General features: G+C 37.0%; 1 protein-coding gene across 8 annotated transcripts in view; it reads left to right on the forward strand.

The window, feature by feature from the left end:
* The window catches only part of LOC122034197 (protein trichome berefringence-like 7), a 61155-nt gene that overhangs the window by 7531 nt on the left and 28658 nt on the right, over nt 1-24966 (forward strand). For 7 of the 8 annotated variants that reach the window (XM_042593330.1, XM_042593333.1, XM_042593334.1 and 4 more), the window contains one exon: nt 20858-21016. The exons of the other annotated variant lie outside the window; for it this stretch is intronic. In XM_042593330.1, coding sequence (XP_042449264.1) covers nt 20858-21016 — 159 coding nt within the window. The remainder of the gene's footprint in view (nt 1-20857; nt 21017-24966) is intronic. 8 annotated transcript variants of the gene reach the window in all.

Raw genomic sequence — 24966 nt, forward strand, 5'->3', positions numbered from 1 at the left:
TTTCCATTTGTTCTCCCCCTCATTTCTATACAAATCTTTCAGAAATTCTTTAAGATTCTTGCCACTTCTCAACTTGAAAGCATTACAATTTGTACCGGACTTCTCTTTTCCTTTCGACTCCTCATTCCGTGTTTTGTGATTTTCAAGTCTCTTGGAAAGTTGTATTGTATCTTGTTCAACTGATACACTTGCATTTATGGCTTGCACTTTTGGAATTCTCGAGGGAGATGTTATTAAGTTTTCACTTGACCATCCCTGAAGGTTCGTTGTCACTAGATTAATTAATATATAAACTTCTTCTAAACTTTTGTTCATCAAGGAACCTCCTACAGCTGAATTTAAAAATCTCTTATTCGAAAAAAAATCCCTATGTAGAATATGTGCACTGTGAACCATCTTTTCAACCCATGGTGAGGACACTGTCTTAATAATTTTTGAATCTATTCCATACTTCAAATAATGATTCTCCATCGTTCTAAGTAAAATTTATGATGCAATTCCTCATATATACTGTTATTCTTGGAGGGAAAAAATGATTTTGGAATCGCTACTCTAATTGTTCCTAACTTGTTATGCTTTGCGGAGGGAGAGAATAAAACCAAGTTTTTGCTCTATCTTTGATGTTGAAAGGAAATGCAATCAACTAAACAGCATCAGCAGAGACTCCCTCATAATTCACCATATCACAATATCTAAGAAATATCTCCAGGTGTTCATAAGGGTTTTTTGAATTTTCTCCTCAAAATTTATGACCTTGTATTATGAAAATTAATTCTAAGTCAAGTTGAAAGTTGTCTGCTTCAATTTGGGATTGCACAATGGGAGGTCTGAATCTAGTAAAAATGGGTGCGAAAAATTCTCCTAAAGGCCTGCTCGATAGGTTAGTGCTCATTAAATCTTAGAAAAACACAATTGTTAGAAAAATTGAAATGCATAATTTAAATTGCCAGAAATAAAAATGCAAAAATAAACACAAACAAGTAAATAAAAAATTTATTAACAAATCTTGAGTAACTCATGCTAATCAACTAATGTTAATCGAAATAGTCCCCGACAATGACGCCAAAAACTTGATGTATGGCAAATCTGTAAGTGCACGGAAGTGTCGTCAAGTAATAATAAGATCGAATGCACAGGTACTGTTGATTAAGGACTAATTAACTTCGCACAGCGAATTATCTAGACGATCGAAAGTTGGTTCACGAGCGCTTGAAAACTAAAAATTGAGAGCAAAGAGAGAAGGAAAGAGTGAGAGAAGTGAGGGAAAGATTGTGAGTAGAGAGGCAGAGAAGAGGGGATCAGAGAGATCACAATAGAAAGGCATTAGGACCTCAATGAGAAGACAGTGGGTAATGATAGTGGTGATCATAGAGAGAGAGAGAGAGAGCAGAGGGTTATCACAGGAAATGGCAGTGAGATCACCGAGAGAAGGTAGTGGTGAAGACAATTCTAGGACTTCGGTTTCATCCAAATATTGTAAACACCTAATCTATGTTTGGTTTCTTATCCTCAATGTGTATTTATGTAGGTAGACCATTCTATGGTATCCAATGTGAACTTTTTCTTCTACAATGACTTATTAACCCTAATCGTTTTAACGTATTAGGTATGATCCATTAAGTTCTATGATTGCCTAGGGTTCCTCGCGGCAAATTGGGTTGCAAATTGGGTTGCAGTTTCGTATTCGACTCTCCGTGTCTCTGTTTTCTACTGGTCGGAGGGTCGGGTTCTCCTTTCGGTTTATCCCCAATCCCTTATGGGATACGAATCTCGTATTCTTGGCATCGAGATTGTGTTAATACAGTAAATCTGGACCATAAACATACATTTCATCGAACAAGAAACATGCAAACATATAGATTACCTAAAAAGATGCTCACATAATAAAAGAGCTACTCCCTGTATCCTAGAATCATGAGAGCTACTCCATAATAGAAGAATTACAATCCAAAGACACTAATGAAAGCATTCACACAAATCAAAATAGAATAGAGATAAGAAATGCTTAGGGTGAAGATTCCCGGTGTCTTTGGTATAGTTCCCTTGCGCTGGAGGTAGACGGATGGTCGGAGTTGATGAAGATGATGTCTTTAGGGCTTCCCCAAGAGGGGAAACCCTCTCTCAAGGAGGGGGATGAAGTTCTTCGGTCCAAGTCTCCTAACCAATCTGATCGAATCCCCTTTTATAGGCACTAAGGTTGGTCGCGTGACACGGCGGGCAACCATGTCGGCGATTAAGCTCAGATCTAGCAGCCACAGTGTGTGGCGTGGCTGCCGAACCTGCCGCGGCTTGTGTTGCTGGCAACGGGCAAGCCGTGATGTGGCGGCAGAGCCTGCCATGGGTCGTGGCGCTAGCCACGATCGCCCGTGGTAGGGCAGGGCTTCTGGCTTGGTCTTTCACTCCTCGTTTCACTCCAATTTTCATTCCTGTCATTCAAAATTTACAAGAGCAGTATCTAGGAACAATAAATATAAAAATGAAGCATAAAATCAAGTTATATCAAATTATGTATGTAAAACTGGGTCAAATGTAATGCAACAATATGATAAAAACCCTATATATTTCACACTTATCAGTGAGCTATGAGAGTTGAGAGACTTGTACTTCTAGGTGAGGGTAGTTTTCAACCTAGGCAAACTTGATTATTATAATGATCATAGTCTAGTCAAGTTCAAGTAAGCTAGAAGAAATTCTTGTTGATTGGAAATCTAAGTCGACTAATTAGTTAACTTGGGGTGATCAACCAATGAATAAAATATTTTTGTTCGTGGTTGAGTTGATTGTGCTTGATTGATGCTATAGTAGGAAAGCCAAAAGGAGTCGTTAATCTAACAAAATTGCGTTGGAATGGTCGGATGACATAAAGACTATAGTGGATGAGTTGACTACTGGTGGATTCTAGTTGACTAGTTGCTTGCAGACTCAAGCTAAAGCAAACAAAGAAGGTAGTTGACTGATGGATGAATCCAATTGATTGATCGACGATAGATTCAACTGAATAACAAATTAGAATTGAAGAGGATGAAGATTAAAAATATGGAGCAAGATGGAGGCTGTAAGGTTGACAAAAATAGGATTGATTCAATCCTATTAGAGCTTCTCCATTGTAATCTTAAGTCTTCTTCCTCTGAGCTGTTATAATTCTTGTATGTTATAAGAGGTTTCTTCACTTTTGGTAATTCACCACAAAGGAGGAGAAACATAATGACTTTCTTAGAGTAATTCATCGACGAGTCATAGATTGTGGAATAGAAATGAGGGCATTGAACCATATAAACCTTCATAATAGCAATTGGTATGTGCTTGTTTGTATTTGTTTTTATTTCCATTGGTAATCTTTGTGTGACCTAGCAAAGCTTGTAGTAAGAATAGTTCAGAATTGTCATTTGTAGGCACAATTGTTGTTCATCCCCTTTAGCGTATTTGACTATCTCACCAACCTATCGTAATAAGTGGTATTAGAGTTAGGAAGTTCAAGTTGGACTAATCGTCAATAGAGCACTAGCCAGAAAAAACCCTTCAATTGCCACTCCAAGTGGTTTGGACTATGTGAGAGCATCAAAGATGATGACTAGGATAGATTTTGAGATTCCATTGTACAATGAACATTTAGTTTTTGGAAAGAGAAGGTGGAATGTTGGTTCAACATCAACCTTGGAAGCAATTTTGCCCAACATTTCGGGGTGTGAAGAATCTAGAGATGGGGAAGGAAGAAGAATCCAAGGAAAGGATTAAATGAAGCTATAAACCAAAATTTATGAAGGAAATAAGATCATAAAGTCACTTATTTTAGTTGTGCGTAAGAGGATTGAGGATGACATTGAGGAATGTGAGAATGCAAGATATCTTTGGAAAATTCCAAGCAAGAGGAAGAAGTTCAAGAACAAGAAGCTCAAGTCCATGAGTTAATTGAATAGGAGATTACGTTCCATATAGAAGAAAAATCCAAAACTCCACAAGAAGAGGAGGAACCCTTGAGGAAATCATGGTGGACATAAGGGCCTCTTCATTAGATGAGTTGAATATGGAACCATCTGCCTCTTCAAGACCATTTAGGAAGTTATGGTGGACATAAGACCTACTTGATTGGATTAGTTGAATAGGGAACCACCCACCTCTTCAAGAAGAGAATGATTCTAAGACAAGTGAAGAAGTGATCTTAGAAGTGAAAGTCTTGAGTGCTTCCACTCAAGGTAAAGACCAAAGAAGTGTGCTTTTGGTACAATCAAAGAGGAGACTACAAGAATATGTGTCCATTTGTCAAACGAAAGGCTAAGAAGGTATATGTAATTTAATTTATCTGCTAATCCAAGTTGTAGGAAGAAGGAAACAAAGAAGATGAAAGACCATATCATTTGCTTCACTTGCCGAGAGAGACCATTACAACACTAAATGCCTAAGGAAGGTGATAAAGAAGAAGAAGCCAAAGGAATAGAAGAAGATTTGAGGCTCAATTCAAGAGGAGCTCCAAAGATAAAGAAGAAGCCATTGCCACTTAGTTTTAATTTTAATTTAAATTTCAAGCCTTCTATGCATAGGGTTAATTCTTATGTTTATTTACCTATGCTAAATTTTTATTTCAAGTAAGTAATGATAATTTCAGGAGTAAATTTCATGATTGAACTATGTTACATTGAGGAATAACTTCCTTCCAGCATAGCAGGCTTAGCTTATGTGGTCGGCTCCACTTTGGTAAAAACCAACACACGAGCCTCGCTCTAGATCAAAATTGGGCATGACCTGCACACAACCTGCAATTGTCAATTTACAAATCTAATAATCCGTTAGTTTCAAAGCATGCTTCTCTATAAAAGGTTGGCGTAAAGGTATAAAACTCGGATCAAAACTTCTTCCTTATTGTTTTACTTTTTTTTTATCCATGATGACTTAGGCATCGGAGGGACCTCGCCGACTCTTAGCGATCCCTTTAACGCGTGTTAATTTATACAGGAAGCATCGTAGTGAGGTCTGTAGGTGCAGCGGGGACTGGCAAGAGGGGGGTGAATTGCCTGCAAATGAAAACTAAACCCTCCTCAACCAATTTAAACTCAAATAGATGCAATAGCTACAAGATTAAACAGAACTAAAGTATGAACAGAAAAGAAAGACTTAGCTATTTTAACCTGGTTACAACCAAGAAGGTTGTTAATCCAGGGCGATGAAAGGCGCAGTAAGAAACTCCTTCTCTGAAGGCGGAGAAGCCTTTTACACTTTGAAGAGCATAGAACTATTGCTTAACTAGAGAGTACAAGAGTTGAATTTCGTTCAGTTGTTCGTTGTGATCTAAAGCTGCCCGAGACCTTCTTTATATAGGGGTTCTCGAGCTTATCAGATCACCTGATCCTTCGAGATCAGGTTTGGCTTGAGAGGGATCGGTCGACCGATCCGCTTCACCAACGGTCAGCTTCTGACGTGGCATTCGACGTGTCTGCTGTGGTTGGCTTCGGCTATAGAAGGGTTCGGTCGACCGATCAATAGGTTCAGTTGACCGAACCGTTGACAAGTCAACTTCCAGTTGACTTGCTCCGATTCGGCTCCTTAGGTGATTGCGGCCATCCGGAATAGGGCTCACCCGAACCCAGTTCCCGGCCTTCTCCTCGAGCAGGCTTCCGTCCGGCTTTTCGTCCCTCGAACGCCGTGCACGTTCTTCTCGCTCCACCGGAATACTCTTCCGCAGCTCTCTCGTCCTTCGGACGCACCGAGCCCATCGGCTCCCTTCTCGTGCCGTCCTTTTCGCTAGCTGCGTCTTTCGCTCGACTTCCCGCGTCCTAAGTTCCTGCACACTCAGACACAGGGTTCAGACAAAACGCAAGACCTAACCAACTTGGTTGATCACATCAAAACTACCACGGGGTCCAACAATCTCCCCCTTTTTGATGTGCATCAACCCAAGTTCAAGTTAGGGTTAAAAATAGACAAACGTAATTTTAAGAAAATTACTAAACTAACAAGTATAGCATAAATTTGCAATAAATAAAATTGCAACATAGTTTAGAGAGACAACAGATATATTTTAATTTTCCTAACTCCCCCTAAACTTGTACTTTTCTCTCCCCCTTTGATCACAGCAAAAACGGGGAAGCAAGGTCTTTAAGATAGAAAAAGTTTCTAAGCAAAATAATTTCTTAGAATTTTCACAAGGAATTTCTAAGTAAAAATGAAGAAACATTATTCAAGTGTTATGAGAATTTTTTTTTTGTTAAAATATAGTTTCTAAGTTAAAAATTTCCAAAACTCCAAAACTTAGTAAAGGAAAAAAAATGTTTGTACACTTTCAAAGCATTTTAATTCTACTTTTAATGCTTTTTCAGAAAGTTAATTAAACATTTTTGTTTCAATATTTCAGCTTCCAGGTCGTGGCGAGGCACTAGACTTTCTTGGTTATTGGAGCAACAACCACTTCCTTAGACAAAACCTTCATAAAGAAAATGTTTAATTTTCTCTCTATAAAGTTTTTAATTTTAAGAGATTAGTTTAGCACAGATTTTGGAACCCAATAGAGGTTCCTTCCTACTGAATTAATCAGGAATTTAGGTGGTACATAGTTTCTTGGTATTTTCCTAATTTGACCCTGATAATGTTTAACATACCAGTTTAATTTTCCATATAACTTTATTTTTGATTTTGGAAAAATATTTACTTTTAAACATGCATCAGATTTCAGTTCTTGAATTTCATTTTTTAACTTTGCATTTTCTAATTTCAAATTTTCCTTTTCCTTTTCAAATTTATCTAACTCTTTAGAAAGTGCTTTAATAAAGCGAAAGGACTGAGTAGGGGTAAGATTACGTACCTGACTTACCTGATTTGGTGAGGCTCCCCCTTCACTGCAGCTTTCCTCTTCTGATGTTCCTCCCCCTTCATCGATGCTCATCTCTGAGCTTGACTCTTCTTCTGGCTGATGGTTAGCTAGTAGAGCTAATCCTGAGAATTCTTCGACTTCTGACTCGGAGGATGAAGAGTCGTCCCATGTCGCCTTCAGATTTTTGTGCTTGGGTCGAGCTGGCTTCTTCCTTCTTTCCTTATCTTTCTGTTTGCTCTTCAATTTTGGGCAATCATCCTTGATGTGCCCTTCTTTGTTGCAATTGTAGCACCGGACTGTCCTTCCTTTTTGATGGCGTTTACTTGACTGCGATCTAAACTTGTTAGATTTAAAAAACTTATTAAAACGTCTTACCATTAACGCAGCTTCGTTTTCGTCGATTGACGCATCGGAGTCGAGATCGTCCTTTTCAGCTCGTAGGGCAACGTTGAGGTTTGACTTCTCTACTGGTTTTTCTGCAAGTCGAGACTCGTGAAGTTCGAAAGTTGAAAACAAGTTTTCTAAGCTATTTACCTCAAAGTCCTTAGAGATGTAGTAAGCATCTACTAAGGACGCCCATTCTGAAGTCCTCGGGAAGGCATTGAGCGCGTATCAGATAAAATCCCGGTTGGTTACTTCTTCTCCAAGGTTCGTTAGTTGCGTTATCAGCTCCTTGATTCTCGCTTGGAGTTGCGCTACCTTCTCGCCGTTGTTCATCCGGAGGTTTGTTAGTTGTGTCCGGAGGATGTCGCGCCGCGCCAGCTTCGCTTCAGAGGTACCTTCGTGAAGCTCCAGGAATTTCTTCCAGATATCTTTCGCTGAGTCGTAGCTTCCGATCCGACTTACCTCCTGAGGTGGCAGAACGCTGAGGAGGTGGAATTCAGCTTTTCCGTTGGCGACGAAATCGGCTTGCTCCTTCTTGCTCCACGTGTTTTCTTCTTTGTCTTTAGGAGCTGCAAAACCATATTTCATGGTAATTAAAATATCAAAGTCTGTTTTAAAGAATACCTCCATTTTTCGCTTCCATGTAGTGAAATCTCCGTCGAATTTCGGGGGATGAATGTTCGAGCCGGCCATTGTTTTGATCTTAGTGCTTCAGACGTCGGTTAGTCCTTCTGAGGCTGTCAGGCTCTGATACCACTTGTAGGTGCAGCGGGGACCGGCAAGAGGGGGGTGAATTGCTTGCAAATGAAAACTAAACCCTCCTCAACCAATTTAAACTCAAATAGATGCAATAGCTACAAGATTAAACAGAACTAAAGTATGAATAGAAAAGAAAGACTCAGCTATTTTAACCTGGTTACAACCAAGAAAGTTGTTAATCTAGGGCGATGAAAGGCGCAGTAAGAAACTCCTTCTCTGAAGGCGGAGAAGCCTTTTACACTTTGAAGAGCACAGAACTATTGCTTAACTAGAGAGTACAAGAGTTGAATTTCGTTCACTTGTTCGTTGTGATCTAAAGCTGGCCGAGACCTTCTTTATATAGGGGTTCTCGAGCTTATCAGATCACCTGATCCTTCGGGATCAGGTTTGACTCGAGAGGGATCGGTCGACCGATCCCCAGGTTCGGTCGACCGAACTTGCTGTACCTGCCAAGTCTTCCGTCCAGGTGTAGTCTCTGAGGATAAAGCTTTTGTTCGGTCGACCGATCCTTATGTTCGGTCGACCGATCGGCCAACGGTCTTCCAGCTGAGTTTGCCCGATCATCTTGCTCGACTAAGTCTCTGGATTAGCTTCGGTTCAGTCGACCGATCAGGAGGTTCGGTCGACCGATCAGCTTCACCAACGGTCAGCTTCTAACGTGGCATTCGACGTGTCTGTTGCGGTTGGCTTCGGCTATAGAAGGGTTCGGTCGACCGATCAATAGGTTCGGTCGACCGAACCGTTGACAAGTCAACTTCCAGTTGACTTGCTCCGGTTCGGCTCCTTGGGTGATTGCGGCCATCCGGAATAGGGCTCACCTAAACCCAGTTCCCGGCCTTCTCCTCGAGCAGGCTTCCGTCCGGCTTCTCTTCTCTCGAACGCCGCGCAAGTTCTTCTCGCTCCACCGGAGTACTCTTCCGCAGCTCTCTCGTCTTTCGGACGTACCGAGCCCGTCGGCTCCCTTCCTGTGCCGTCTTTCTCGTTAGCTGCGTCTTCCGCTCGACTTCCTGCGCTCCTAAGTTCCTGCACACTCAGACACAGGGTTCAGACAAAACGCAGGACCTAACCAACTTGGTTGATTACATCAAAATTACCACGGGGTCCAAAAAGGTCCATCGAAGTGGCAAATTTTTGCCACATCAAACTACTTTGCTTAGGGATAGGAAAGTAGAAGGTAAATATGAAAGCAACCTAAGAAGGATAAACATATATCTAGGCTTATGAATGTCCAAGGAGACCTAGAATAAGGAAACTATAATTGGACAGCCAAGCCTCGAGGATAAAAGCTTAAATATTTATAAAAGACCTTGAACAATTTACAAATTGGTCTAAGGCTCTAGATGGTGTTAGGAAAGTCAAAGACCTACATATAATCTACTGGTTTAGAATATTGATTACCATCACCAAGGGCTGATGCATTAGTGTATGCTATATAAGCATTCAATTATTGTAGGGGAGAACCATATAGGGTGATAATGTCAAGAAGGCATTTAGACATAAAAGGTTTGCTAGAGTTGGGAGCTCTAGTGAGAACCTTATAAGCCCAATTAGGACCCATAGTTATTGGATCGAAAAGATGGGATGCGTGAGTTACTAGAGGGTTCTACGATGTGCCAATTGTTTTGAGGATAAGTAAGGAGCTTGATCCGAGGAAATTGGCACATTGGGTAACGTTTCATGTATAAAAGCATATAAGATATATTCAAGAGGCGTGAAATGTTTTTCAATTGTATGGAATGTCAAATAAATTGATGCAAAGGGTGTAATTCAGTTTGAATTTGACAGATACAGTTGATTTGAATCAAAAATAGGATTTTAGATTAAGGTTCATCGAATAATTTATCTAATTTTCACAAAAGTGTCTAACTTCGAAATTAGGAATATTTTTTAAATCAATTTTTTCAAGTAAATATAGGTGAAACAAACCTCTTTGCAAATTTTTGGATTTTTCAGAGGTTTGAGAAATTTCTGATACATTTTAGAAATTGACATGAATGAGTGTTTTAAATGTAGAGATGACTAGGACTATTTTTGAGTCGACTAGACCTGGTATAGGGCCAACTAGGCTTGTGTTCAGTCGGCTGGATCATGGAATGAGTAAAGTGTTGAAAATAGAAATTGGCATATTTAACTTTGGGAAATGATCAAGAGAACTTGGTATTCATGTTGGAATTCATTGGAGCATTATGAATACAAGTTAAAGATTATTATAAATGCACAAGTTCAATAATAAGGTTTTTTTTTATATATGCTAGGGAGAAAAGAGAAAAGGTTTAAGTGAAAAACCTTATTCCTCTAGGACGTTCTCCTATGTTGGAATTAATAGAAGCCTATTTGGAATTAGAGGGAGAAGAAAGAAAAGGTTAAGATATTCTCCTCTAATGATGAATTTGGAGATTTGGTGAAGGGGGAGCCTATGTTTAGGTCCCATGGCATGAATTATATTAATTTCCCTAAAACAAATTGCCAAACACAAAAAAGGAGATTATTGGTGTAATCGTGTCTCAAGTGGTTTAGCTCGCCCTGTTTGTGCAAAGGGTTTAAGTTAAGTCTTACATGCGTATTTGATATATGTATTTGAGTTGTTCAAGGATTTATAGGGGACACATGGAGTCTGGAGAGCTTGTGATTTGACGAGGTTGAGTGATGTATTGATAATGACTTGCATGGTAAAAGTGATATTCTCAATGGTTTAAAGGTCTATGGAGATTAGAGAAGGTTGTATGAGGTAACCAAGGGTTCACGAGATAGAAGCATTGAGGTGGTGTTGGAGTAACTTTGGAGCATGACTTAGCACGACCAAGTTGACATCTCGATGGCACAAGGTGAGTAGAGATTGAAGAATGCTAGAATGGGATATTTGAGGGACCGGAGGATAAGGAGAATCTAGATCAATGTTAATGACAATTGATGGAGACACATTACGTAGGTGAAGCGTAAAGGATGGTATATAGAGTGAGCCGAAGGCTCAAGTGCATCAAAGGAACAAGTAACCTCATAAGAGACAATTACTGTGGCAAAGTCAAGTTGTGAACGTAAGTTTGTTATATTTGAGAGGTGTGCTAAAGATAATCGTCTTTAAACATTATGTTATTTACTTGATAAATAAAATTCACTATTTGAGTATGTATTCTTAAACTCAATTAATAAACTCCATAATACAAAGCATAGTATAAGAGAAATTGTAATTGAATTATAATTAGTGAGTATCTCTTCATGTGTAATTATGTACTTATTACAACCTTCCCTAGTCAATGAATTGATGAGATTAGACATTGTTAATTCTGAGAGATTAATATATGTTATACTCTTTGGTTTATCCAAGCAGCCAATGCTGAGAATTAACATGTAAATGTTAGTTATGAGTAACTAGTTTATTGGATGTGATCTGCTATGAGATTTCATGTGATTCTTTATATGTCGATGAAGATCTCATTGCAGCTCGAGTGTAAGTTTCTTTAGACTTGAGGTATTCAAGTCATTTTAGTTATGCAGACATATAACTTCTTAATAGGACATCCCTTAAGAGGTGTAGATCTGGGATGATTGAGTATAAGTTAATATGTCCGAAAGTATTTGAATAGCCCACATAACATTCACCACTATTTATAAGGAGACGTATATCTTATGATCTATTGTCATAACCAAAGCAAACACATCAAGAGGATAGTCTTCTTGTACATGTATTTTTGAGTAATTCAAATCTATAGGATAATGAACTACAACTTGGACTAGATGTGACGTAGTTAGCCTAGTGGGGACTGACACATAGATAATGTCCTGAACCAAGTGAGTATACGATGAGTGAAAGAAATAGGCATACTAATAATTGGAACTGCTGAAAGATTCAGAAGATGTTCTGAAATCAATTATGATTTTTCGGTCAGTTGGGGATCATAACGATGTACTACTAGGTGTCACTCATGATCAATTCATAATTAATGATTAATTATAAATGACTAATATAATCGAGAACCTATTAGGTCACATGTACTACGAGTATCTTTTAAAGACCTAAGAGTAAGTTGAGAATAAGATTCTCAAAAAGAGATATTATATTTGGTTAGACCAAACAAAGGATAAATATAGAAAATATTTATTGCAACGGAAGGGATAATGGGCCATGCCTCTTGTAGGCAAATTGGGCCTACTCATGAGACATGTTTGGGTTTGGGATCATACCTCTAGTAGGTGGATTAAGCTAACACATATAATGTGGGCATAAGATTAGGCTTGGGCTGACTTGTTTCCTAAGTCTTAATGAAGAGGTTTATAAATACCTCTTCATAAAACAAGAGGGTTAAAATTTTATTAAGGGTTTGTCTCCTCTTGGTTTTTGGTGTGTCACCCCCTCCCTTGCTGCCGTCCCTTTGCAAGACTCTGGCCAAAAGTTGACCGGACCTTTTCTTTGCCATTTTCCCTTAGCGTGTGCTTGACCTGCTCATGTGATAAACCGCAAGCGCACGGTCGTCGTCAAGTAATAAAATTTATAAGTCGATCCCACGAAAACTAAAGATTAAATGCTAGTTAGTTTTACACTTCAAATTTAGATAGACAAAATCAATAAGTGTTTGTTTTAAGATTTTCAACTAAAATGTAAAAGTAAAAGAAAATAAATTGAGGAAGTCCTTAGTTCAGTGAATGTTCTAGGCCTTGGTTTCATTGTAATGGTGAATATTATGCTATGAATTTGTCCTTTCCTAGTTCTCTACTTATATGATTGCAAAACAATCTAAATTACTATCAAATATCACCCCGCGATAGTATATCAGAGTATTTCCCCTGCTAGTAACCAAGTATGCTATCAAGTGAAGTAGTCTAGAGAGTTCGGATTTTCAGTAGAATATCTCCTGTCACAAGGTGGGTTTACGTCTCTAAATTACGTAGTTCATTTTCGTGGCATATGATTAGGGGAAGCCCATTAGGTCAAGTGATAGACTTGTCTATACATAGAATTATTCTCCCTTAGGAGATTACGTTCTATATAAAAGGATAATTACCTTAGATACTCAACTCCAAACAAGTATCCTAAGGCCATGCCGAGCTATATCGGAGCGTACACTCAGAAGAGACAACAAACTATGCATCTATCCAATGAAAATTCAGGTTTATGCTCAGACCCAGATATAGACATACAGCAATGTATCTATTACAGAAATGAGATCTACGCATATAGAAATGCAATCTAGATAGATAAGTTTATGTCCTTAAAGCAAGTCTTCTTACAAGCATTTCATCGAACAGAACATATGCATACAAGCTTCACCAAACAAGGGAATTGGTAGTTCAATAGAGTTTACAACATCCACACATTACAATTACTTCCTACGTTCTAGAACAGTTTAAATCTACTCCATAATATAGCTAGAAATGCAACCCAAAGACTCATAATAACAGAAATCCAAGAGGAGGAGAAAATCTTATCCTTTGATGTCGAGTTAAGCCTTTGGATGCAGATCTTAGCGTGCCGACGAAGATGGAGCAGCAGGATGGCCTTGGATCGCCTAGACGACGCATCCGGATGCAAGGATTTAACCTAGATGATCTCCTCCCATCCACCAAACTTCTTCCCTTGTGGAGGAGATGAAGTGCCCCTCTTATAGAGGTGAGGCACGAGGTGATTGTGTCTAGAGACACGGCCAAACCACCTTCTGGCTTACTGGTCGGCATGGCCAAAACAGAGTCTTCTCTGTTTAGTCCTTTTGGGCCATGCCATTTGGCACAACCTAATCTTCAAATTTGCGTTTTTGGAGGCATGACCTCAACAAATCTGGTTCTGGAAAAAGGCATGGGCAACCTCCAGGCCGTGCCTTTTGGCACGACCCCTTCAAAAATTGGCTGAAACAAGAGACATGGTCGTGCCTCTAGGCACGACCTCCCCTTTTCTTCCACTGTTTCTTCTTCCTAGCACAACCTATCTTCATTTGCTTCCTTGGCTATGCCATTGGGCATGACTACCTTTTGGAACTTGACTTGGGTACTCCACTCTTTTGCTTTCCTCACCACGGGGAAGAGATCTTCTTTAAGTGATCTTTTGCATCCTTAAATCTTTTCCTACTCCAAACTGCTCATGCAAATGAAAACAAACATCGAGCAGATCTCTGAATGCAAAGTAGTAATTACGCTGAAATATGATAGAAAAGGATGCAAAAACACATAATCATAGACATGAAATATGAAATATAAGTAGATTTGCGTCAAATAGTGAAAAATTACATATATAATCTACGCACATTATACTCTCGGACTTAAACCTTTGCTTGTCCTCAAGTAAACTCTGCAATCTGGATTCATGAGCTAATAATGTGTATCCCTAGTGATTCCATTCAGTTTCATCAAACTAGTGAAACTAATGAGCGTAATCAAGAATGATCTACAAGAAAGCATTTAATTGTTATCAAACAAAATTCTACAATCTAGAAGCATGTGTAAGAGTAAGTGCGTAATAATCCTTGATGAATCAATTTAACTCTATCAAACAATTTTAATAATGAGCATGATTATAAATGGATTTATCTTAGCCTAGGAATAAGTTTTTCGTACTCAGTGCAAATCGTGATATAAATTTCTCAAGTATCAATTCCTAATCCTAGTCAAGTCGTCATTGAACCATCTTTTCCTGTTATTCCCAGCAGTAATCACTGCTTAGTTCATCTTTCCTAAATCTATCCAAAGTCTAAAGAATGTGCTCGATATCAAGAGAAATCTAATGTTTGTTTTCCCAGTAACCTAACTTGGTCTCAAAGGGACAAACAATTAGTTTCCACTCATGACAACAAATTTTTCAATCTCTTATTTCATTAACTTTTTTTTTTCATTTTAATATATGGGTTTTCTTCTTCAATTGCACATTTGTAACGATGCAACTGGTGGGATTTCTGTTTTTCCAAATGAGCTTTAATGATTCGAGCATCAATCTAATGACCAAGATATAGTTAAGAAATTATCATGGGCATTCAAGTACTCATCAAGTCTAATGAATCATGACTATTTTAAGAATCTTCAACTATCAAAATAAGGTAGAGTGTAAAGAGATCCTTAATCTAGATTAGAATTTGATCCTTTCAATGAAATACCATGCTCATGTCCTACTATTGAAGATAGAGAAAAGTAGATCACCAAACATATTAGCACTAATTACCTAACAACATGATTCTAAATGAAAATGTGTGAAATATTTTGTTATCAAACAAAGGCTATACTCATTTTGATTCACTAGAGACAGAAAAAATAAATCACTAAATATACTAGCACTGAAAAGTGTAACTCATGATCTCTAGATAATGATCGTGTTAGAAGTTTACTCTCGGACAAATCAGGTAATAGTGTGGATAGTGTAACTCAAAATGTCTCAAAAATTTTATTATGATCAAAATCTAAATTTTATTATCAAAATCTACACTATAACCCAACATATATGCTTCTAAGTATGCATCCCCCATACTTAAACTTTTCATTGTCCTCAATAAAAACTAGAAATAAAATATGGAGGAGGTTTTTGAAATTAGAGAAGCTACCAAGTGATGGACTCCAAATGGTTGACATTCATGTTCTTTAAGACACTCCTCTATCTAATGCTCACACTCCTCCACAGCTTTAAACCTATAAAAAGAAGATAGACAACAAAAATTAAGTAAAGGATTTGAATTATTACCGGAAATAAATTAAAATTAAATTGAAAACAAGATTGAACTTGGGTTGTCTCCTAAGAAGCGCTTGTTTAAGGTCATTAGCTTGACCGCCTCATTAGGCTCATCGAAATCATGATCTTGCCGGAGTGAGAAACTTCCGGACTTTTCTTTTAATGACCCATATTATTATGAAGAGAGCTATCATCATAAGAGCAATGTAGTGTATCACCGTTGTCTTTTATCTCCTTAAGAGTCCATTCTGGCGGTCGAAGATGATTCAGGGCGAGCATCCAATATTTGGTCTCTTGAAAACCTGCACACCCATAAGAAAAACATACCTCCTACATGCATGTTAAATAAGTAAGAACTAGAACCATATCAAATTTAGTTAAGCAGTTATAAAAAATAGAATACATCCAACAAAATCAATCATAGGTACCTCTATGAAGTTTTCTACAAGATCACTAGAAATACTAACCTTACATTGTTAAGAGGTACCTGAAAGTACTAAACAAGTGGATGTGACTTCTTCTGAATCAATTGATAGTTCTAGCTCTGGTTCAGGTGGTATTGTAATTAAAGGTGGTGGTCCCTATACATATATCATCAACCAATTTTATTCTTACAAATTCTATAGTATCAATTGGTTGTGTGATCAAAAGGGTGATTCTTGAGATGTTACTTCCTTAACACAGCTCCCTACACTTCCTTCCACAACTTCATCAATAGCAGGCCAAAGGGAAGACTCCTCTTGATTATTGACAATAGGAGGTATTGGAATTAAAGTAATGCACTCCTCTGTCAGATTCTCTGTTTCATTTGTCCCAAGCTTATTTACATTATCATTATTCATCTCAGTTGATTGAGTCTGAGAGACTTTGAAGCTTTCCCACATTTCCCATAATCTATCTTTCAAAGTGTGGGATGAAGCTTCTATATCTTATTCCTCAAGCTCATATTCACATATAATGCTCATCTAAGGTCCTCCCAAGTTGAGAGTAGAGTTGATGTTTCAATGTAAGATGAGTCTACATTGTTGCTCTTAATCATTTGCTTCATATCCACGAGCATTTGAGCTTAATTGGCCAAAACTTCCGTCATTTTTTCCAATCTATCTTCTTGAGATGGTGGTTGAACTTCCATTGTCGGACCAAAATAATTCTGCCTTCCTACTTGTTGATTATTTTCAAAAACATTTTGGGGGTTTCTCTGGTTGGATATTTGATAATGTGAATTTGAATAAGCCACTTTATTGAGCTTTCTTTCAAGTTCTTCCAATGATTTCACCAAATTATTTATCTGTAAACAAGTTGCAATGGAATGACTCGCTACTTTACAAGCCTCACAATAACCTTGCTCCGACCTCTGATTGTAGTTGGGGATGGAACCCCATAAGGACAGGTCAAATAATGATGGAGTACTTTTCACATGACCTATTGCAAAACAAATATAAAAAAAATAATATAAGAATTCATGTTTGCATTTTGGTTGAACCTATGAATTAGAGCAATCAGCTTCGCCTTCAAGGAGTCCATGTCTATCTGAAAGGGAATGCGCTAGAAACAAATAGACATGAAGTAACAAAATTAAAGCAGGAAAGAAAATAAAATGCAAAAAAGGGAATATAATGCAAAGATGAAAACTAACTAGATTATAATGAATGAAAGAATTAAAGAGCTAAAGAATTAAAGAATTAAAGAATTGAAGAATTAAGGAATTGTCTAGACAAATTCTAATGTAAACTAACTAGATTCAAACATTCAATTCCTAGCAACGATATCAAAAACTTGATGTGATAAACCGCAAGCGCACGATCGTTGTTAAATAATAAAATTTATAAGTCGATCCCATGATGACTGAAGATTAAATGCTAGTTGGTTTTGCACTTTGAATTTAGATAGACAAAATCGATAAGTGTTTGTTTTGAGATTTTCGACTAAAATGTGAAAGTAAAAGAAAGTAAATTGAGGAAGTCCTTAGTTCAGTGAATGTTCTAGGCCGTTGATTTATTGTAATGATTAATGTTGTGAATTTGTCCTTCCCTAGTTCTCTACTTATATGATTGCAGGGAAATCTAAATTACTACCGAATACCATCCCGTGATGGTGTATCAGAGTACTTCCCCTACCAATAACCAAGTATGCTATCAAGTGAAGAAGTAATCTAGAGAGTCCGAATTTTTAGTAGAGTACCTCCTGTCACAAGGTCTCCCCCGGGTTTACGTCTCTAGATTACGTAGGTCACTTGCGTGACATATGATTAGGGGAAGCCCATTACGTCAAGTGATAGACTTGTCTATACGTAGAATTATTCTCCCTTAGGAGGTTACGTTCCATATAGAAGGATAATTACCTTAGATACTCAACTTCAAACAAGTATCCTAAGGCCATTCCGAGCTATATCGGAGTGTATACTCAAAAGAGACAACAAACTATGAATCTATTCAATGAAAATTCAGGTTCATGCTCAGACCCAGATATATACACACAACAATGTATCTATTATAGAAATGAGATCTACGCATACAGAAATGTAATCTAGGTAGATAAATTCATGTCCTTAAAGAAAGTCTTCTTACAACTATTTCATCGAACAGAACATATGCATACAAGCTTCATCAAACAAGGGGAATTGACAGTTCAATAGAGTTTACAACATTCACATATTACAATTATTTCCTACGTTCTAGAACAGTTTAAATCTACTCCATAATAGCTAGAAATGCAATCCAAACACTCATAATAACAGAAATCCAAGAGGAGAAAATCTTATCCTTTGATGTTGACTTAAGCCTTTAGATGTAGATCTTGGCGTGCCGACGAGGATGGAGCAACAGGACGGCCTCGGATCGCTTAAGACGACGCCTCCGGATGTAAGGATTTAACCTAGATGGTCTCCTTCCGTCCAACAAACTTCCTCCCTTGTGGAGGAGATGAAGTGCCCCTCTTATAGAGGTAAGGCACGGGGTGGCCGTGTCTAGAGACACGACCAAACTGCCTTTTGGCTCACTGGCCGTGCTATTTGGCACGACCAGAGCCAAGCTGGTTCTGGCTTTGGTCACCTAGCCATACCATTTGGCTCGACCAAAGCTTTCTCTGGCGTGCCAGATAGCACGACCAAAACAGAGTCTTCTCTGTTTAATCCTTTTGGGTTGTGCCATTTGGCACGGCCTAATCTTCAAATCTGCGTTTCTGGAAGCATGGCCATGCCTCCCGGCACGGCCTCAGCAAATCTGGTTATGGAAAAAGGCATGGGCAAGCTCCTGGCCGTGCCTTTTGGTATGGCCCCTTCAAAAATTGGTTGGAACAAGAGGCACGATCGTGCCTCTAGGCACGACCTCCCCTTTTCTTACGCTGTTTCTTCTTCCTGGCCGTGCCATTTGGCACGACCTGTCTTCATTTGCTTCCTTGGCTGCACCATTGGGCATGGCTACCTTCTGGAACTTGACTTGGGCACTGCATTCTTTTGCTTTCCTCACCACGGGGAAGAGATCTTTTTCAAGTGATCTTCTTTTGCATCCTTAAATCTAGATTTCCCGCTAGAAATTGCTCTTGAAAATGAAAACAAACACCGAGCAGATCTTTGGATGCAAAGTAATAATTATGTTGAAATATGATAGAAAAGGGTGCAAAAGTACATAGATCATAGACATGAAATATAAGTAGATGTGTGTCAAATAGTGTAAAATTACATATATAATCTACGCGCATCACCTGTCCTTCCTTCTTCGGGCCAAAAGGTGGCCGAAATTCTTGGAGCATCACCAGATCTACAAGGGAGCACTGTCAAATCTCCTTTTGGTGCCACCCCGTTTCAATTGCTGTCGAGCACCAAATCAAGCCGTGGGTTTTTCTCCTCTCTCACGTCGTCTCCTAGTTTGACTAGTACCAAACGGAGAGAAACAACTTGTGGCTTGTGAAGCCGTCTTAAAGACAACTCGGTGTGGATATCGATAGAGGGAAATTTTGCAAGGTTTCTAGTTGATGTCGTTTCCACTAAACGTCATCCGACAGGTATAATTTCTAAATGAAGTTTTAATTTACGGTTATGTCTTGTACATGGGTATTTCTGCGGATGCATGTCATATGTGTTGTAATAATTTAGAAATTTATTTCGCTTCCACGGTATGTTTTTCGAAAACATGTTTATACACGCATAGATTCACACATACAAAATCCAACAAAGTTACCGTGGTGAGTTGTGAGAGTTGAGAGACTTGTACTCCTAGGCAAGGGTAGTCTTCAACTTGACGGAGACTCGATTATTAGGATGATCGTATTCAGGTTTCAATTGAAATTCACTAAAGAGTCGACTGAGGTGATCATTCAATGAACAAAATATTTCTTTTTGTTGTTGAGTCAACTTGGCAATTGAATGAGTTGGGGTTAGTCGACTGATGCTACAATATGATAGCCAGAAGGAGCCATTGATCTAACATAGTTGAACTACAATGATCAGATGACCTAAGCGTTATAGTGGCTTAGTGGATTTCAGTTGACTCAAGTAGTTGTTGACAAACTTAGGTTGCTAATCCACAAAAGATTAGCTAAACAACAAGTGAAGATTGAAGAGGAATGAAGCCTAAAAATATGGAGCAAGATGAAGGCTTTAAGGGTGACAAAAATTGGATTGGTTAAATTTAGAGCTTCTTCCTTGTAATCTTAAGCGTTCCTCCATTAAGCTCTTGTAACTTTTGCATGCCATAAGAGGTTTATCCATATTCAGTAGTTCATCATGAAGGAAAAAGATAGTGGCTTTCTAGGAGTGACTCACTAAGAGTTATAGGGTGTGGAGTAGAAATGAGAGTTTTGAACCATGTAAACCTCTGTTTTAGCTATTGCTATGTGCTTTCTTATGTTTGTTTTTATTCCTGCTGCTAATCTTTTGGTGACATTGCTAAACTTGTAGCAAGAGTAGTTTAGAATTGTACAATTACTATTCACCCCTCTTATCTCACCAACTGGTCCCAACAAGGAACACCCTTCAAACACCAAAAATACTAATAAGAAAATACAAAAAGATTAAGATGGATTAAACATGCTAATGACCATGGCTGCTCTCAATTTCTTATAAGGTGGTCTAAACATCAATATACATGAGATGGTTTGCCCTCTTTTTATTATTTAAGGAGTATAGTGCATATAAGAAAAATGGGTTTGGTCTGTAATTGAAGATGTGTAGGGGCAGATTACTCATCAACCTCCTAGTGCATGGCTCAATTAAGTTATTGGTAAGTTTTTAGCAATGGGTGATGAATTTGTGATATTATTTCCTTTTGTAGTGGTTGCTATCTCCAGGCTGAAGGAGCAGTGAAGCTTGGAATGTCTATCAAAACTGCATTTAGAATTGCTTTAAACACTTGGGCTTTTTGGGTTAAGACAAAGGTCAACACAAACAGAACTCATGTCTTTTTCAGAACTTATGAGCCTTCTCATTGGAGGTAATCATGCATACTTATTAAATATAATTAGTGGTCTCTTTCGAAAGGATTCCCTCCTAGCCAGCGTTATTTTCTTTTTACTGGTAAATGAATTTTATTCTCTATTCCGCAATTTTCCAAACAGTGAACTAATGCTTGGAAGTTTGAACTTCTGTCTTCAGCCTTAGAAATTCATTTCTATAATATCTGTTCCTTCACTGTTAATGTACATGAGTTTCTTACCTGTGATTAGTATTTCTATGCTACTTAATATTATGCAGCTATGTAAAACTAATTCCTTGGGTTTTTTTCTAAGAACAAGTTAAATTATCTTTGGGGTGTAATTCAGTTAGATTAAATATTTAATATATTTCAATTGTTATGTAAGAATAACAATTCAACCAATGAATCTTCCTTTTTTCTTGTTAATATATAATGCTTTTGTTATATTTTGCTAGGGAAATTACTTTTTTGTAATTATTATTGTTCATTTTAGTATGGAAATATTCTAGCTGCAAACTAGATTCAGAATAAATTAATATGTTAAAAGATATAAATTGTAGAGAGTTGAACTCTTGGAGAAGTACTTTAAGGAGAGAAGAATGGTTTCAAAATGAATAATCCATGGGTAACTATCTTATGAATTTCTTTTCTATTATCCCATACAATTTTTTCTATGGCATTTTTGTTAATCTTGGAACCATTTATAAATATCAATTTCATCACAAAAATTGAAGAAAAACTAATACCTATTTTGATAAAAGATATCAAATAATACACCTAATAAAAAATAATAATAAAAACATAATAATGAAGAGTTTAAAGAAATAGAATTCAGAGGCAAGCTGGGACTCACTATTCTATTATAAAGATGCATCCCTTTCATATGGGGTTGATGTTAACTTTCTAACTGACTAGTATTGATTCAACTGCAAGTGCAACAAGAGTTTGACCTAGGTCTCTTTATTTTTTATCACAATAAGAATGTTTTGATTTAAAATATCAAATAAGAAAAAGGATAGGGGAGGTAGAGCACTAGAGAAGTTAACTCGTAATTTGTATAATTATTTTTTGGATGAAAAAAATTCCATAAAATTACTTCTTTTGTAGAAAGTAGCCCCTTAAGATCACCAATTGGATTAGATGTATTTATATCAAGAGTTGTGATCGTCTAATGATAAAAAAAAAATCAAAAATAAAAATAAATTAAATTGAATAGTTCCCGATGGAATTAAAAAGTAATTAATATAGTTTATAAAGTATTGCTTACCACAACTTGTAAGGTAATTTTAATAGCTTGAACCTTCATTTTGTACTTAAATGTCTACAAGCAACTTAGTGAAATCGACTCTTAAATTATCACAACCCATAGGCATTCATCCCTATATGAGGGATAATCTCTCTTCTCGGACAATATTTATCATTGCATCAAAAATCATAAATAATCCCTCAGGGTACACTAGACTATATGTAACAATTCATTAAATGATGTAGAAAATGTTAATAAGCTGGTTGTCTTAAAACAATGACTTTGCCATATCCATGACACTACTGATAAACTAGCCTCATGCAGATAATGAAATAAGACACCAAAGTACCAAAATTGCATAAAATAACAATCTATGTAATAAAGAAAAATAAACTAAATCAACTCTACAAAACCTGTCTCCAAAACTATTGCTGAGCATCTCTGAGCAATCCTTCATATATTGACTAAATCTCTAAGATCGTCTCAAGTTTGTTAATCTAGAGGTCAAAGGAAAAGAATAATGAACACATAATGCAAAGTGGAGAAAGGAGAGACACGCATGAAAATATAATAAAAAAGGACAACAATATAATTTATAATTTATATTTTCATGTCCTTAAACACCATTTGATTATTACTCTTTTCTCGTTATTCGTCTTTTATTCTCTTCTTAATTAATTTCTTCAGTTCTTTTTAATTTCTGATTTCAACATTACACACATTTTGGTCTTACTTTATCCAAAAACTCAACATAATTTATTAAGTGGGCGAACAACTTGCAATCCATCCATCAAGGAAGTGTCCTATCAATAAAGGTGAATGACCCGCAAGCTATCTGATACGAAAATACATCATATAAAATTATAAGCTATCTGATACGAAAATACATCATATAAAATTATAAGATAAGAGTGAGCAACTCGCACCCCACCCGATAAGGATGTATTATATATAGATGAGGTGAACGACCCACAATCCCCTAATACGAAATACATGCATATGCACATATGCATACATATATAGGGTGAATGACCTGCAATTCACCTGAAGTGCTTCTCACATGAGAATAAGGTAAATAATCTGCAATTCACTCAGTGAGGAAAACTCATCTTAATTTGGCCAAAGCCTATGAACTCACAGAAAGAGTCAAAAGCTTTTTTTAAAGCACAACAGAAATGCTCTATATTTATAGAGAATTATTTTATTACTAATTTGGTATAAATAATCTCACGTCTTTTATAAATTGTAGAACCAAAATTCTACGACACAAGGGTTAGGCCCGTTCCTTTATTAATTTAGTTGAGAAGTTACATACTTTCTTATGAGCGATGAGCTGAAGCTTTTTTTCCTATTACTTGGTTGTAGGGGACTATTTCAAGATAGTTATTTGTTATCGGTTCACTTATTATTTTTCATTATGATTCATATTTTCTTAAAGGGATTCTTTTAAGCTTTCCTTGTTATTTCTAGATTTCAACTTATGTATTGTAAGTTTCACTAATAAATTTTAATAGAGCAACAACAATTAGATTATGAAAAGGACAAGTAAATATAAAAAACATGACCAAGCAAATAGAGGTAAATATAAGTATACAATTATTCTTTTTTTTTTCTAACGAGACATAATATAAATCTTAAAGAATTTATCTCTAATATTCCCCTAATAAAGGTCTAATTTAATTCTCAATGAAATTCTTATTTATTTCCTATCATCAAGCACTAAAATAATTTATGACAACAATCAAGCACATAGAGTAGAACTTTAATCTACTTCCTACTTCATAATTATATAATTGTAAATTATTTTTTCCCTAATATTATTTATGTTGTATGTTTAATCATGTGTAAGGTAGTTAGAAAGGAAGAAGTAAGAAAAACCTCCACCTAAATTGAAGGGTCTAATCGTGCTCGTTGTTATGGAACATTAACGACGATGATGACTGTGTCAAAGATGGTGACGACGATTGGCTGCCAACGACGACAAAGTGTGAGGAAGGACGACAACATGAGGGGAATTTTAGTGTTTTTTTAATGATGAAGAGAGTTCGGATAAGCCCCTGCCATGGTTGGCCCCAAGCTCGGATGTAAAAGGGTGAGAATTGCATTAGGTAGCAAGTCAGCGTTGAATTTAGACAAATATTCAATGAATGGATCCATTAAACTATTGTGCTAATGCTAGGTTGTTTCCTAAAAGGAACGCGTTACAGGTCCAATTGTAACATCTCGGCAAGGACCGTATATCTTGAGAACTTAGGTGGTGTTAAATATGTAAAAGTTCTCATTACGAGGTTCGATTGTAACATATTAGTAAGGACTGTTACATCTCTATGAGAATTTGAGCATAGTGTTAAATATGCAAGAGTTCTTACACTATAGGTTGGATAAGAATAAATATTATAGCAAAATTAATGGTCTAATATTTAGAACACGGAACAAAGAACACTCATTGATAAAACAATAGAGGTAGTAGATATGATAATTAAAAGAAAAATTAGTATTTTGTGTATACAAGAGATCAAATGGGTAGGAGAGAAGACAAATATTATAAAGAATTGGAGTTTTAAGTTATGATTCACTGGAAGAAGTAAAACAAGAAATAAATTAGGTATTGTTGTAGATACTTCGTTAAAGGATGAAATTGCAAATTAATTAGAAAAGGGAATAGAATTATATCTCTCAAGATAGTAGTAACGAAAGAAACTATTAACATAATTAGATATGT

The sequence above is a fragment of the Zingiber officinale genome, chromosome 11B, assembly GCF_018446385.1.
Source record: "Zingiber officinale cultivar Zhangliang chromosome 11B, Zo_v1.1, whole genome shotgun sequence".
Classification (NCBI taxonomy): domain Eukaryota; kingdom Viridiplantae; phylum Streptophyta; class Magnoliopsida; order Zingiberales; family Zingiberaceae; genus Zingiber; species Zingiber officinale.